The sequence below is a fragment of the Macrosteles quadrilineatus genome, unplaced genomic scaffold, assembly GCF_028750875.1.
Source record: "Macrosteles quadrilineatus isolate MER2022 unplaced genomic scaffold, UCM_ALF_1.0 Scaffold_2__2_contigs__length_208266976, whole genome shotgun sequence".
Classification (NCBI taxonomy): Eukaryota; Metazoa; Arthropoda; class Insecta; order Hemiptera; family Cicadellidae; genus Macrosteles; species Macrosteles quadrilineatus.
This window is the reverse complement of record NW_026542595.1, coordinates 137,369,291-137,384,247: the sequence shown is the minus strand read 5'-3', so window position 1 is coordinate 137,384,247 and position 14,957 is coordinate 137,369,291. Positions and strand designations below refer to the sequence as shown.

The 14,957-nt window shown below is 34.5% G+C and overlaps 1 protein-coding gene across 19 annotated transcripts in view; it reads left to right on the top strand.

Annotated features, from left to right (window-relative positions):
* Window positions 1-14,957, top strand: part of LOC128985327 (cytoplasmic dynein 1 intermediate chain-like) — a 42,900-nt gene that overhangs the window by 5,439 nt on the left and 22,504 nt on the right. For 13 of the 19 annotated variants that reach the window (XM_054404743.1, XM_054404741.1, XM_054404739.1 and 10 more), the window contains exons 2-6: window positions 7,932-8,100; window positions 8,471-8,567; window positions 8,720-8,749; window positions 11,153-11,264; window positions 12,788-12,906. In XM_054404743.1, the coding sequence (XP_054260718.1) occupies window positions 8,002-8,100; window positions 8,471-8,567; window positions 8,720-8,749; window positions 11,153-11,264; window positions 12,788-12,906 (457 nt within the window). In that variant the 5' untranslated portion in view covers window positions 7,932-8,001. The remainder of the gene's footprint in view (window positions 1-7,931; window positions 8,101-8,470; window positions 8,568-8,719; window positions 8,750-11,152; window positions 11,265-12,787; window positions 12,907-14,957) is intronic. The other 6 variants (XM_054404742.1, XM_054404740.1, XM_054404737.1 and 3 more) reach the window with 1 other exon arrangement.

Below are 14,957 nucleotides of genomic sequence, written 5' to 3'. Positions count from 1 at the left end.
TTACAACGCCTTTTAAAAAAATGATCAGGCCTATTACTCCCCAAAATCTAGATTTGCTGAAAACCAAACTAAAAAATGAAAATTGGGAAAATGTCTATCAAAACCCCTCTGTAGACGACCAGTATAGGGCACTAATCCAAACCATAAGACTAAATATGGATGAAACCATGCCCAGGTTCCTTAAAACTATTAAAAACAAAAATCCAAACCGTTTTTGGGATGAAAATCTGCACAAACTCAGAAGTAACCTACAGACCGCACAAAATAAATACAATCTAACCGGAACAGACAAAGATAACGCCACCTACAAAAAGCTGAAGAAAATGAGACGTAGGAATTGGCTAACTCTGGAACTCGCTAACTCGGTCGTGTGTCGGAACTGGCTAACTCTGGAACTGGCTAACCGTCTCAGTCAGGAATTCGCTAACTCCGGAACCCGCTAACTCGATTTTGTCTCGCGGCGGAATTCGCTAACTCTGGAAGTCGCTAACCCGGCCGCGCCCACTGCACGGAGCATTGCCAACCTTGTACAACGAAATAATCGTAGACTGCCGTATTTCAAAATGTCAGTGACAATGAAGTTACAGTAAATGTTATTGTTTTTTGTTATCAATTCCACTTTAAACCGATAGTAATTCAAAAACAATAAAAAAATCATGAAAAAGTGTTTTTTTTGTTTAATTGTACAATGGCCAATTAAATGTTTATGGTTTCGATCTTTAATATAAATGCCATCAGTATAAAAAAAATAACAGAATATGAAAAATATTAAAAATTCAGTTTAATTGGTACTAAATAATTAAACCTCTACGAAAATCAGCTAAAATACACGCAAGTTCTCAAACACGGAAAACAAATTTAATCGTAATGTCGTAATAAACCAAAACCATTAATTAATACAGTCATCAACCACCGTAACTTTCAAACCTAATTCATAGATTTAAAATTAAATTTTCGTCGTTGAATCTTCCAACTTACGTGTACAAATATGACATAGACTAAGTTTCATATCAATTTATAGAATATCTGTAGGCCTAAATCTACGCCTAATAGTTTAAACCAAAGCATTGTAGGCCTAATAGTAAATAGTTGCCTAATTATAAAATGTGTTGAATTTTTAGTAATAATGTTACATGTTTTAAAACAGTTTTTAGATTGTACACCTAAGCACCACTAGTAAATAATAGGAGAAGATATAATATTCATATAATAAAACGTGACAGGGTTATTTTAATTCATGATTCTTAATCAACGACTTGACGGATTTTCCTGATTTGAGTGTGGGGTTTCATTATATTGCTTTTACAATCGAAATAAACTATACCAAGCCATTGCTCGGTTCCCCGTTCCCCGGTACTAAACTACTCAATAGACAATAGCTTTGTTTTTGAATAAGATCAGGTAATTTTAGCTATGGCCACCATTAATAAAAATGGTAACAAACAAGAACGCCTGGGTCCATTTAGAACCGTAAACACTCAAGACTTTTAAAAAGTAGGCCTACTGAAAGACGTAAAATTAATATTAATTTAACAAAATTAAGAGGATGACCCGGGTTCTACACTAATAGCCTACGATAACAGAAATTTACAAGTAGTATTTATGCATAGACTAATTTTTATTGCAATCCATGAATACATTAGGCCTACCACTTTATAATGTATTGATCAATATTTATTTAAATTCAATAGCTCTATTTAAAAATACATTACCACTACAATGTATTTCTGTAATGATGTTTAACATGTAAATTTTATCATGATTTATGATTGAATTTTATGATTCAAGGTTACAAGCCCAGTATAAAAAATACTAACTTAATAATTTTATTAGCAGAAATTCACAAAATGGTATTTATGTGAATAAAAGAAACAAATGGCGTACTACGAAAATAGATATTTCATAACATGTAAAAGATCCAAATTACATGTAGGCCTACAGTATTATATTTTTGCATCCCAATAAACTACTATTTAAGTAAGAAAACCACATATAAAACATATTCCCTTATATTAGTACATTTCTCATCCTTATGGATCAGCTGAAGACAGTTGTATTGTTAGTTCTGTCCGGTGCACTGTCTTTAGAGGTCGTGTTTTGTTTACAATTGTTTATTGTTTTCAGCCATTTAAAACCTCGTTTAACCAAATGAAACGTTTTAATCACAACTAAAAACACGTCCACTAGTTATATAAACAAACAGTAAAGAAAAAATAATGAAGTTAACTATAAAATAATAGAAACACAATTTCGTCGACACTAGCGATCATTGTCACCAGACATGAACTAGACACGAAAAACTAGCTTCAAAGTTTACAATGGGATGTAAATTTTACTCGTTGGTTAGTTTATGGTAAGACTATAATGCATTTTCCACCCTAAGAATCATAAGAATAATATAAACATACTTCTAAATATATTTATTTTATCGACAACGTTGCTCTTACTCCTAATTATTCGTAGGATACGACATTATGGTACCGATACGATATAGGTACTACACTTTCGGCAACACTGACCAAAAATCTTCGTGCTTGGCTCCCATTGGACGGCCCGCCAGGCTTCTGATTGGGAGTTAGCGAGTTCCGCCGAGGGACCGAGTTAGCGACTTCCGTACGTGGACGGAATTCGCTAACCCGGCTCTAGAGCGGGTTAGCGGGTTCCGGAGTTAGCCAATTCCGAAACCGAACAAGTTAGCGAGTTCCTCTCATCGACCAAATTTGAAGATAGGGCGTTTAACATGGGGTTAGCGAGTTCCAGAGTTAGCCAATTCCGCGGACCCAAGAAAATATATGACCTGGAAATAAAAGACAAAAAACGTAAACACATTTCAAACAAGATCAAGAGCTCCAGCAACCCAATAAAGGAAATATGGAACACCATAAACAAGGAAACAAACTCCAAAGCAGATTATATTGATAGGCCACTCACCCTGAACGTTAATCAAAACCTCACTAACGACCCAGGCTTGATCAGTGACACCTTCAACAGATACTTTGTATCCCAGGGTAACAATACTCGAATAAATGATCCTCACCCTCCTACAGACCAGCATGAAACTACCAACTTAACACAAGCCTTCGAATTATCAAATTTTAAGCCAATAACCATGGACCAACTCAAACAGATCTTCAAAGCACTACCACCAAAAAACTCATGTGGGTATGATGAAATTTCAAATAGAATTATCAAACACTGCCAGAGCGAAATCGCACCACCCCTTCTTCATATCATAAACTCTTCGATTAATCAAGCAAAAGTCCCATCTGGAATGAAAACTGCAACAGTATATCCTAAATATAAAAAAGGAGACAGTACTTTGATGGAAAACTACCGTCCGATATCAATCTTACCGACACTATCTAAATACCTCGAAAGAATAATCTATACACAGATCATGGAACACCTAACCAACCTACATATACTATCCCCTCATCAACACGGGTTTAGAAAAAACAAATCTATCAACTCAGCACTAAATGAACTCCATGAAGCAATTACCATCCTCTGGGAAAATAAACAACCAGCATCAGGACTCTTCTTAGACATACAGAAAGCCTTTGACAGCCTAGATAGAGATATACTGTTTGACAAACTATACCAAATTAATATAAAAGGAAACGCACTAAATTGGATTAAAGACTATTTCAAAGATAGGCAACAACAGGTTGAAATAATTCACCAGATAAATAAAATACAAACAAAAACTAAATCACCCACTCAACTAACTAAACGAGGAATTCCTCAAGGATCTGTACTCGGACCCCTCTACTTCTTGATATACATCAATAGCTTCCCAAATCATCTAACACCAGAAAAAACTTGCATAATGTTTGCTGACGACACCACCATCATTTATCCAACATCATCTACAAACCATGCTGAAACAGAAAACACCCTAAAACTGGCATCAGAAATATGTTCTTCACTAAACCTCAAAATCAACACATCAAAAACTGTCAACATAAACTTTACAGCATCGAATCAACCTGACCATAACCCACCTGCAAACTGCACCTTGATCACAATGGCAACAGAAACCAAATTCCTCGGTATCACCCTGGACAAAAACTTATCCTGGCACCTACATATAGAAAACCTGGAAAAGAAATTGTCAACAACACTCTTTGCAATAAGAAGGATTTGGTCAGTGACTGATAAGAGTACAGCCAAAATAGCATACTTTGCCCTATTCGAAAGTCACTTGAGGTATGGCATCATAGCCTGGGGCTCAGCAGCAGACTACCATCTACAAAAGCTACTAATACTTCAAAAAAGAGCTGTGAGATCAATTGAACAACTGCAATATAGGGAACACTGCAAACCTTTTTTCACAACCAACCAAATCCTAACTTTACCCTCCTTGTACATCCTAGAAATAATGAAATTCCTAAAAAATGACCCCCCCCCAAACCAGAAACAATTGCCATAACTACAACCTCAGAAATTTACAGACAAACTACAATCTACAACCACACAGACTCACTAAAACCAGCAGAAATCCAAAAATAATAGGAACTAAAATATTTAACACACTGCCAAACAACCTGAAATCAATAGATTCAAACACTCTTTTCTTAAAAAAACTGAAACAATACTTAATCAACAAACCTTACTATAGTCTAAATGAATATTTCGAAGACCACACACCCTACAACAATACATAACAACATCCAAAGAAGAAAGAAAAAGAAAAAACAAGAATTTTTGACGATTCCCTGGTCTCAACGACTATGGAGAAAAAAAAAAAAAAAAAGTGTATTTTAATGGTAGGCCTAACCTACTTGTAAATTTGGTTAAGTATCATAAATTAAGCCAGAACTTCTTGGCTAAGTATTTGGAGCCAATGTCAATGTTTATAAACTTATGTTAATTTTCCAGCGTAATCCAATTTCCTCTACCTCCCCGCACAGGGCACAAGTGCCTAATTAGGCTGGTTTGACTGTTTATTTTGTTTGAAAGTGTTTTAAGTTCGGTATTACTCCATTTATATTACCGGTACTTAGCGGTGGTTGTGATACTAGTAATGATGTTAAGGTGACTTCACCTTTGATTTTGAAGATGAAATGGTAGCCTACTTTGGTATTATCCACAGGCCACCTTTATACAGCGTGCTGTGGCGGTTGGGTTATTATAAAGGAATGAACGTACCTTAATTGACTTACTGTCCATATTTGACCTGGTTACAATTTGCGGCCTTTGAGTTCTGCCTCCCAGAAGGCCGAGATGTTGGTGAGGATTGAGTTGAATGTGTCGCCGCCTCTAGCTGCCACACCAGATACAGGCGTTGATAGGTGATGCACACATCCGGTCAACGACCTTACCTTGGCCTACTTGGAGGGGATTTGGCGTGCGAATGGATGACTCATTTGGTATTGCTTGATATATAATGAAACGAGGAAAGTCCTAGAAACACAGTTATGATAACCCGGAACCTAACATAACCGCCGCAGCACGCTGTATAAGGGTGGCCTCCGGATAATACCAAAGTATCAATGAAACTGTATTTAAGCTAGGTACATCTCGTACCTAGAGTTTCATCTTCAAAGTTTATTAGCATTTCAATATTTACATAGGTACTGTATTCTATTTTCCAATAGCAATACAAACCTGGTAAGAGGGAGTTATCATCCCGAGGAGGGAATTGATTGGCAGACTGTAGGCATTTATCAAGTGCTTGGGTGTTAAGTTTTATCAATAAAACCACTTATTATTGGGATGCGAAAAATTCAATGAATAAGGATTATGAAGTGGTTTGTGGCTTCAGCCAGCCCCTGCAAAAAAAGATATAATAACAATAAATAGTGTAAAGATTTACATATTGTTTAAATAGGTATAGAATTAAAGCAATTAGATTAATTACATAAATGTAAACTAAACATTATTTAGGCCTTGTACCAAATTACAAGTACAGTACACTCTCAATTCGAGGCATCAGGTTATCCGAGGTCGTTCTAGGCCTAAATATAAATATCTATATATTTAAAAAAATCCCAGCTGTTTTGTTTGGTTTTGAAATGTAAACAGTTTGCATGTTTTAAAAATAATAAGAAACCCGGCAAAGAAATGTTACCTATAGAACACGGCGGGAGACAAGTTTTACATATTATTTTCGTTTAAACATGCCAAGGATCCAACGACAAAGAAATATTGCTGGTCGGTCACGGCGAGTCAACATACGGCAAGCAATGCAAAACGTAGGAGCCCAGACGAGCAGCTGGGACAGTTAGTGGCAACGTGTACTTTCAAAATTACACTGACAAATACGAGAATTCAGCCGCATTCACTTGGCGAGGTGGCATTAATATGTTAGAAAAGTGGTGCGCTACATTTTAAAGAAGAACAAAGAGGACGAGGCGAAGGATTTTCATCCTGCTGCCATAAGCAAAAAGTGAGTCTACCACCATACCGAGAAAGCTCCTATATCCAGAGCCTACTTAATGGAGCAAATCATTTGAGCAGAAACTACAATCTAACTACAGCATCCCACATATGCCCAAATTTATATCTACCATGTTGAAACCGCTGTTCAAGAAAGAATGCTAAACAAAGCATTGAATCAAGGAGTTCTTAGGCTCTTGCAGCACTATGAACTCCTGCACATTTTAACCCAACATTTGGTTGAATAATATTAATCCATAAGCGCAAATTATCAGCATGATGAGCTCCGTCCTGCAATATACTCCTACCGGTACTGAACAGCAAAAAGAACTTAGAATGCATATAGCCAACGATCGAGCTCCAACGACGCAACTTCTAACGACGTTGCTATAATATCCTAATTTATTATTCGTGCGAATTCGCGCGGGTTCACCTAGTATATTTTATTATCGGTCGGAAAAAAATAATTAAGTCTACGATTTTAGGAATGTTTCTGTTGAAAGTAAATTAAAAATAGCAATTAATTTGCAATTCTTGAAATAAATACTTCAAACAATGATTTTAGGAATTATTTTAACATACAAATAATCAACAGTTTCCAAGGAAATAAAAATCACCATACTAGGTACCATTCGTAAGCTAGACGAGTCGTCTGCAGAACGTCATCAAAGGCAGTGGCATTTCTGCTTGGGCATTGCCGGCTCGTATCACCTTTTGTCAGTGTTTGTCATCGCAATATTGACATGATTGTGTCAAGTATAGTTAAAGTCAAATTCAAACTAAATTATATTTATACTTTAAAAACTATAGGGATCCACCATATTCTGTTTTGTTGTTTAATTTTGGCATAATTTAATACTTTATTCAAAGTTTTCTAAAGCAATTTAAGAAGTGTTAGCCTAGAAGCATGTTTGATTTATTCTTTTCCTTTAACACTGCTTTACAGTATTTAAAATTTATTTTCCACGTAAATACCAATTATTGATCATTTTGTATTCACTATGCATTGTTATTAAAACAAAACATATACATTACAAGTCTTTTATCTTCCTAATGGTACTGTAACCCCTAACCTCAAAATTTAGGAGACCTTCGTGTTATCTGAGATTCTCGTTAACCGAGGTAGTCTCGGTGCCAATTAATCGGGAGTTTACTGCAACAGAAAACAAAACAAAAGAGATGACAAACAGAACTTAACTCCAGGAACTCTGGGTTGAAGAGGTGATACACAGTAGCTGAGTCCATGTTACACGAACCTTAATATTCTAACTTAATGTAGCCTAAGGGGTAGTGGAAGATTTTCTAGAGTGAAATGAGATCAAGTCTGTGCTAGAATAATGGCACATGTGAGGCACTGTGACTTCTACGATTGTCAATACAAGTGCCCAGAGAAAACTCTGTAAAGTCACCTGTCAAGAATTAAATATTATTTATTCACGCAAGTTTTGTGGCATAAGATTGAAATAAATACTCAATAGTAAGTAAGTTAGCCTAATATTGTCTTTTCAGTCTTAAATGACATAAGTTGATTTGCTTTTTTATGTTGACAGGCCTCTTCAGTAACTTCTTAGTTCACTTCCAAAAGATACAATTTTAGTGCTGTGTTGAATACCCTTGAAAATGGCTGACCGGAAGGCTGAACTAGAGAAGAAAAAGGCCAAGCTTCAAGCTATTAGAGAAGAAAAGGAACGTAGAAGGAGAGAAAAAGAATTAAAAGATGTAAGTCAACAAATTATTCTTAGTGATATTTTAGACCAAATAGCCTAATAAAATAAGACAAAGCCTGGATATAGCTTCCCAGGTATGCTCTCCCTTTTACAGTTACTCCTTTAAAAACATGGAATACACCTATTACAGTTGGAACAGTGCTTCCTCGTTTGGATAAAATCTACCCTCACCCTAACAATATAAACGTCTTACAATGATCATAAAAACCTAATAACAACAACATATAAATGTTATATCAACCTTAAATTCAGTCGTTCTTTTCCAAAGAATTTAAAAAAATATCATTAGATAATGTAAAAAAAACAAAAAAAAAAAACTGATGTTTAGCACGTAGATATACTAATATTCATGAATTTTACAGGCGGAAGAAGCAGCTTTACGAAGCGTTCATGTGGAGAAAGACCAACGCAAAGAGCTTGATGATATGCTCTCCTCCCTAGGAGTTGCACCTGTATCAGGTAAGGTTACATGTGTGGATTAACAAAAGAATTGATCACTGTACCAAAATGTCTCTGTATTTTAAAAGCTCTGTGTGAAAATAAATATATACAGTGTTTAGATTTTATATTTTTATTATCATCGGCAGCTTATTAGAACCCAACTTTTTCAGACGCAGGATCATTTGTGATTGAGCAACTTAGTAAGTCGCTGAGTGATGAAGTTGTGTTTCTAGTCTGGATTTTAGTTTGACATTGAGACGTAACTCACTGTTGTTTCAATTTAAATCTAACCTTTGCTAAATGATATGAGTGTTAACCTTTAAGATGCATATGTTTTTGATTGTGCTTTGAAGAACCTATGCACGAAAAGTGTTTGGTTAAAAGACATTCAGTCTTAAAACTATAACTTAAGATTAGTTTTAAATAGTGGTGGGCCGGTTGCTGATTTTTCAGATTTCCCCCCTTACATCACCTATTTAGATAGAATTTTTCCCTCTACTTATGTAAAGGTATTAGGCCTATACATAATTAAAACTATAGGCTAACTTATGCTTCATGTTGGGGCCATTGTATTTTAAGCCAGATTAGGTTAGACAACACACCCTTACCTCAATACGTCATGGTAGTTATACAATTCACACTGGTCTTATGTTGAAATCAAGACCATATTTAGAAGACCATATTTAGGTTATAATGTTGTTGAAAAACTGTAATATAATAATAGGAATTGAAAACAACTGTATGTCTATACATTCATATTTAAGAATAGGTACCAACACCTTTACTCATTCAAGATATAGTCTGTTTACACTGGGTCAACAATTATTTTCATGAAAATGCTACAAAAGATAAGTCAACAGAAGCAATTATTGAAATAAGTACATTATTAAAACATACATACATTACATAAATACATTACATACATTTACATACATACATTACATACATTTAATACATTATTTAAAAAAAGTCATTTAGTTTAATGTTGGAATAATTTATTATTAGAATAAACAGTTTGAATCAACTATTAAAATTATTTTGACGTTAGAAAACCCATGAAATAAAGTAAAGTTTACCTATATACATTTGCTCACTAACTTATGAAAAATTAATCTAAAGTCAACATTTACAATTTGAAATTTTAACTTTTTGAGTTACGACACATTAGCCCACGTACCCCTCAACACATTCTCAAATTAGCCTTGCATCCTTCTTATTAGTTTCAAAATTATATTAAACTTAAAAATATATTATATGATGGATACAACTCTTGTAATGTTTTTTTCTTAATAAAAAAAGCATACACACAAATAACATCAGAGAAAATGATCAACTCGGTGTGTCATTCTGTAGGCTACGCTGAGCAAGAAGAACGACTGCTTCCCAATACTAACAATGAAATCGTACAATGCTTTGCCAGCTAGGATTAAAGATCTATATACAGTAGAACCTCTTTAATCTGAACTAATTGGGACCAGGGGTAGTTCGGACTAGTGAATAGTTCGGATTACAGAACATATTGTTGTTTTCACATAACAATAGCTAAAACATGGCTAAAATTGATCTAAATTATTTTGGGAAAAGTGAAAAAAATGTTTTATTAATTAAAATACAGTGTTTATTTAATACAGTAGTAAACATGGTGAATAAACAGTACTGTACATTAAATACAGTATACAATAAAGAACTGCTGTACTGTGTAGGCTATAGAGTACAGCAATGAGGGGTTCGGATTAGTGGATGTTCAGACTACGGGGGTTCGGATTAAAGAGGTTCTACTGTACCCACAAGTTCATACAAAGAATGGAAAAATTGCTAAAAAACAAATTTCTTCTCCATTGAGAATTTTTGAAGAAGTTAAAAAGATATAAGGCCTGCTGCTCTAGAATTGCTTAACTAGTAATAAATAATGGAAGTTTAAAAGAATAAAATAACAGAGTGATGACAAATTTACGCAAAAAGCTGTAGAGCCAATCCTGACTCACTCGGGGAAAATCTGTAATTTTTGGTGCTTAGGATGGTTTTCTTCCTCAGTAGAAATTTTTTGAGTTTACTAACCAGCCTCAATCTATCTTCAATTTTTATTTTACAATTTTATTAGTTTTGTTTGTTGTAATTTGTTTCTTTAGTTAATTTAATTTTGATTTAATACTGCTACTTATAGACAAACATTGTCTGACTAACCTAACCCTAACCGTTTTAGGTGCTGATTGTATTAATTTGTTAAACTTTAGTTTTCATTATGTAAACGATATAATGATATAATATTGATGTAATTTCATTGATAATCATATTATTAACAGCTTTCTGTTGAAAACTTACAAACCATTGTTAGTTATGTTAACATTCTACAATAAAATTCAACAATGTCAATATTTAGGCTAGTCACTAAGTAAAAAAGGGTCAAGTTGATTTATCTTAAAACGCTACACATCACACATTACTTTCATCGTCCTAACGTAAGACTTCATAAGAGAGTAGATGGATGAGCAAAATTCCATGAACTCTTCATTTTCTCAAGAAGCTTGCTAAACTAGACTCTTTCTAAAATATGAAGAGGAAATAGTTTATACAGATTTATTAATACTATAAACATTTGGCAGATGTTCTATCCAGTCTTCCCAGTGTGACGTCCACCGGGACTCCTGAACACAACAGTAACAACGCTACCCCTGACACCAGTCTCACCAGCACTGTGCCCATCTACAGCGTGGGGTGAGTCAGACTGTGTAGATATTAGTCAGTTTCTGTGGTTTGCTAACTTGTGGTTACACTAAGGTACAATGGAATCTAAATTATACGTTCCTCAGTTAGCCAACCTCTCTGCAGATGATCAGTGGTGATATTGTGTGTTATTTCTGAGTGGTATGGTTATATACCATATCAGGCCCTCTTTTGCTGCCTCTGTCTACATTCTATATACACAATTGGAAGATACGTGTTAGGCTTTAAGCACCTGCACTTGACTGTGCTTTGTAACGTATTTAGGACACCGTTGCTATATACTATGCAATTTCAATTTGTAACTACTCGGTGTTTTTACTTTGTTAGTTACTTTTTTTGTTGTGATGATGGATTTAAAACAGGAAAAGTTGGTTTAATATTTAGCGAATATCCAAAAAATCTGGTCAAATTCGATTCAGTTCGGATATCTAGATCTAACGGGTGCCCAAATTCAAAACCCAACACCATCCATTAAATATCTGACTTTTCAGGTAGGCTAGATTATACGTTTTGAAGTTTTGGTTTGAAAACAAATTCTTCATAATCATTATTAGTTTTGACATTTTAATAGTTATCGACGAGTAATTGTGTATTGCAACTATTAAAACATTCATATGAGCGTTGTTCTTTTTTTAAATTATTTGACATTAGTTATTCCTCCTTAAAATCCTTGCAACCAAATGCTCTGCCAGATAATTGTGCAGTGGGGGACAACACACTGCTGGATCCTAACTTTTGGGTCTAACTGATGGCCCTTGAGGTTCAGTTTGGACTGGGAATAATTTTTAGGCCAAGCCTAGATCAGGTCATTCATAAAAGAATATTGGGAGCGGTTCGATTTTAGAGCCGAACTTTGATTCATTAGACTGCAAAGAGTGTCTGCGATGATTGCACGATCAAAAACTTGCGATTTTTACACTATCATGGTAGACAAGGATGATGTCCCCGCTCTGTGACCACAGGCGCAGGAGAATTTACCGTATTCGCAAAAGACATTCACGATTTAGCATGACCACAGGCAATGTTCATGATTCCATATAACAAATAAAGTAGAATAATCACGATTTCACCGACACCGCAGAGGACTCTCGCAATTTTGCCCCGACTTTTTGGAGATGTGTATTCGGTGCGACCTTAAGCGAGGATGACGATTTTGCCATTTTGTGACCACAAGAGACGTTTGCAATCCCTTTGTGACCACAGAATACTTTTACCGTGATCAGGGAAGACAATGATGACTCTATTACAACAGAAGATGTTCACACTTCCGTTGATATCAAAGGATACAATCCTGATTTCCATTAAACAGGATTTACAGCTGAAAAACTTTAATTATTTTTTACATGTTTACTTAGGGTTTTATTATTTTTGGTATTATTCGAACTTTCAGCTTATCCAATCTTGTCACGGTTTAGGTCAGATAATCAGGACTCCATTGTATGTTGTATACTAAATTCTAGTAGGACATGAATGTCACAAAATGAAGTTTACACAGTAAGCAAATGTGTTTCCAGCCGCAAGAAGCCACAGCTGAGCGTAGTGAGTGTACAGTGCACCAGCATTCCACCTAAGGAGACAGTCGTCTACACTAAACAGACACAGACCACCAATACAACTGGAACTGAGAGAGATGGTAAGTCATTTTCTAAACTCCTTTGTATCGGTTAAATTCCATCCCAAGAGTAGCCTATTTGATTTTTTGTGTGTTTATGTTTGACTTTTTGATCTAGTTTTTGTAATGGGCTCTTTTAATGATTGAACTAAACTTCTTGTTAAAAAATATTTTCAGAAGTTACATTTCTTAATAGCCTAAACAATTCAGATAAAATAAAAAATATATATATTATTGAGCTTCTTGATGTTTGTTCCTAAAAATTGGTGTGCTTACGGCACTTAGTTCGTTTTCAATGAAATTTCTCATAACTTTTGAAGAATTATCTTAGAAATAAATGTTTGGTTGTTACAAATCATTTGTAAAACTAAAACATTCAAAATTGGGTTTTTAATATCCTACTTTTATGAACTGTTTTGATTCAGAATTAGTTTTTAGCTACGTCCTTTTTCAAATTGCCCTATCTTTAGTTTTTAATCATTTATTAGAGGGTGATTACAAAAATGTCTAAAATAATTATTTCTATGTATTTAGAAATGTTATTGTTGTTCCTATGATTTTAAGACCCCCTCCATGAAATTTGATTAACAATTAAAATAATTACAGAGATCTACAGTATTTTTTAACCATGGAAAAATCCAACCAAGCTTTTTAAATTTTGTTTTTTGTCAATTAATTCTACTTGAAAATTTGTATTCTACCAGGTGATTGGCCCAGCAATAGTTAGTATAAATACCACTTTAATTTCATCCTTTCATAAAACTACTAATTTTTATAAACCTGTATTCATTGTAGAGTTGCAGAAGTAGTTTTATAGATTTGTATCTTGAAGTGATTTTAGAGCAATCTTTTTGTGTTCAAATTTACCAATCTGTTTTAACTTTTGAATATGCCTGATATTGTTAAATCTCAACTTTTAATGATTCACAACAAAACTAAATAATCAAAAATTATTTAAATTTTAAGTATTGGTCATAATACAGAATAAAACAATGTGCCTATCAACAACACTAGTTATTGTTCTAAAATCATTTCATTTTAGTGGTTTGTTTTACTAATATATTTGACCAATTCAACTTATTTCTGTGTGATCCTAATGTTGCTATATTATATTACCTAAAGTTTTAAATTATTAAAATAATTTGTTTAACTGTTATATGAGGGTTTGGGAACTTTAGGATGTGGACTTCCATTGCTATGGTAGGTACTAACCTGAAAAATAGAGTTCATCAGGGGATTGTTGATACAAGACTAGACAACAAAACACTGATATTTAGGCCTAATAAATTAGATTTTATCAATCTAAATAGGTCGAAACATTAGTGTTAAGTTGTGTGAGTTTGTTGTGCCTCTATAAAGCTCTCCTGGATTCTGATTTTCTCAGGTGAGCTAGCTAAACTCAATCACTTAAAACAAACTCTTTTCAACAAAATATTAATATGTTACAAGTATTTCATTTACTAGGCCTATAACTGTAAACGCATGGTGTGCAGTTAGCAAGGGCAGAAGTGGCCAGTTAATCAGTTGATAACAGTATTGCACTGTGTACATTGTACTGATTGTTATTGCACAGTTAGTGAATCGGTTGTTCTTGCTTGTTAGAGTCGGTGGCTCAGTCAGTAGCACCACGGACTTGGGTTTGGGTTGGGATCTTGGTATCTGAAACTACAGTGTAATTTTATTTTCATCACTACAGTTCAGTCTTGTACTGTACCGGCTCACCCCTTGCTTTGCTGATTACGTTCCATGCTCAGGCCTCAGTGGCCCATGTGGACGGTAAATGCAAGGTAAAAAGAGGCCGCTGACATCTTTGATAAACAAATTGTACCAGCTCACCCCTTAATATTTTTTCCGCACTAAACATATTATAAGGGTTTAAAAGAATAGTTTTACACTAAAATAAATACAGTAGGTCTATACATGATAAAGGGATGCAGGCATAGTAGTTTACGCAACGATTGCGTTAAGTGAGTCTTTACGACACGAGTAGAAAATTTAAGGCACGAGCCTTGGCGAGTGCCTTAAAAACTTCTACGAGTGTCGTAAAGACTATTAACGCGAGTTGCGTACAC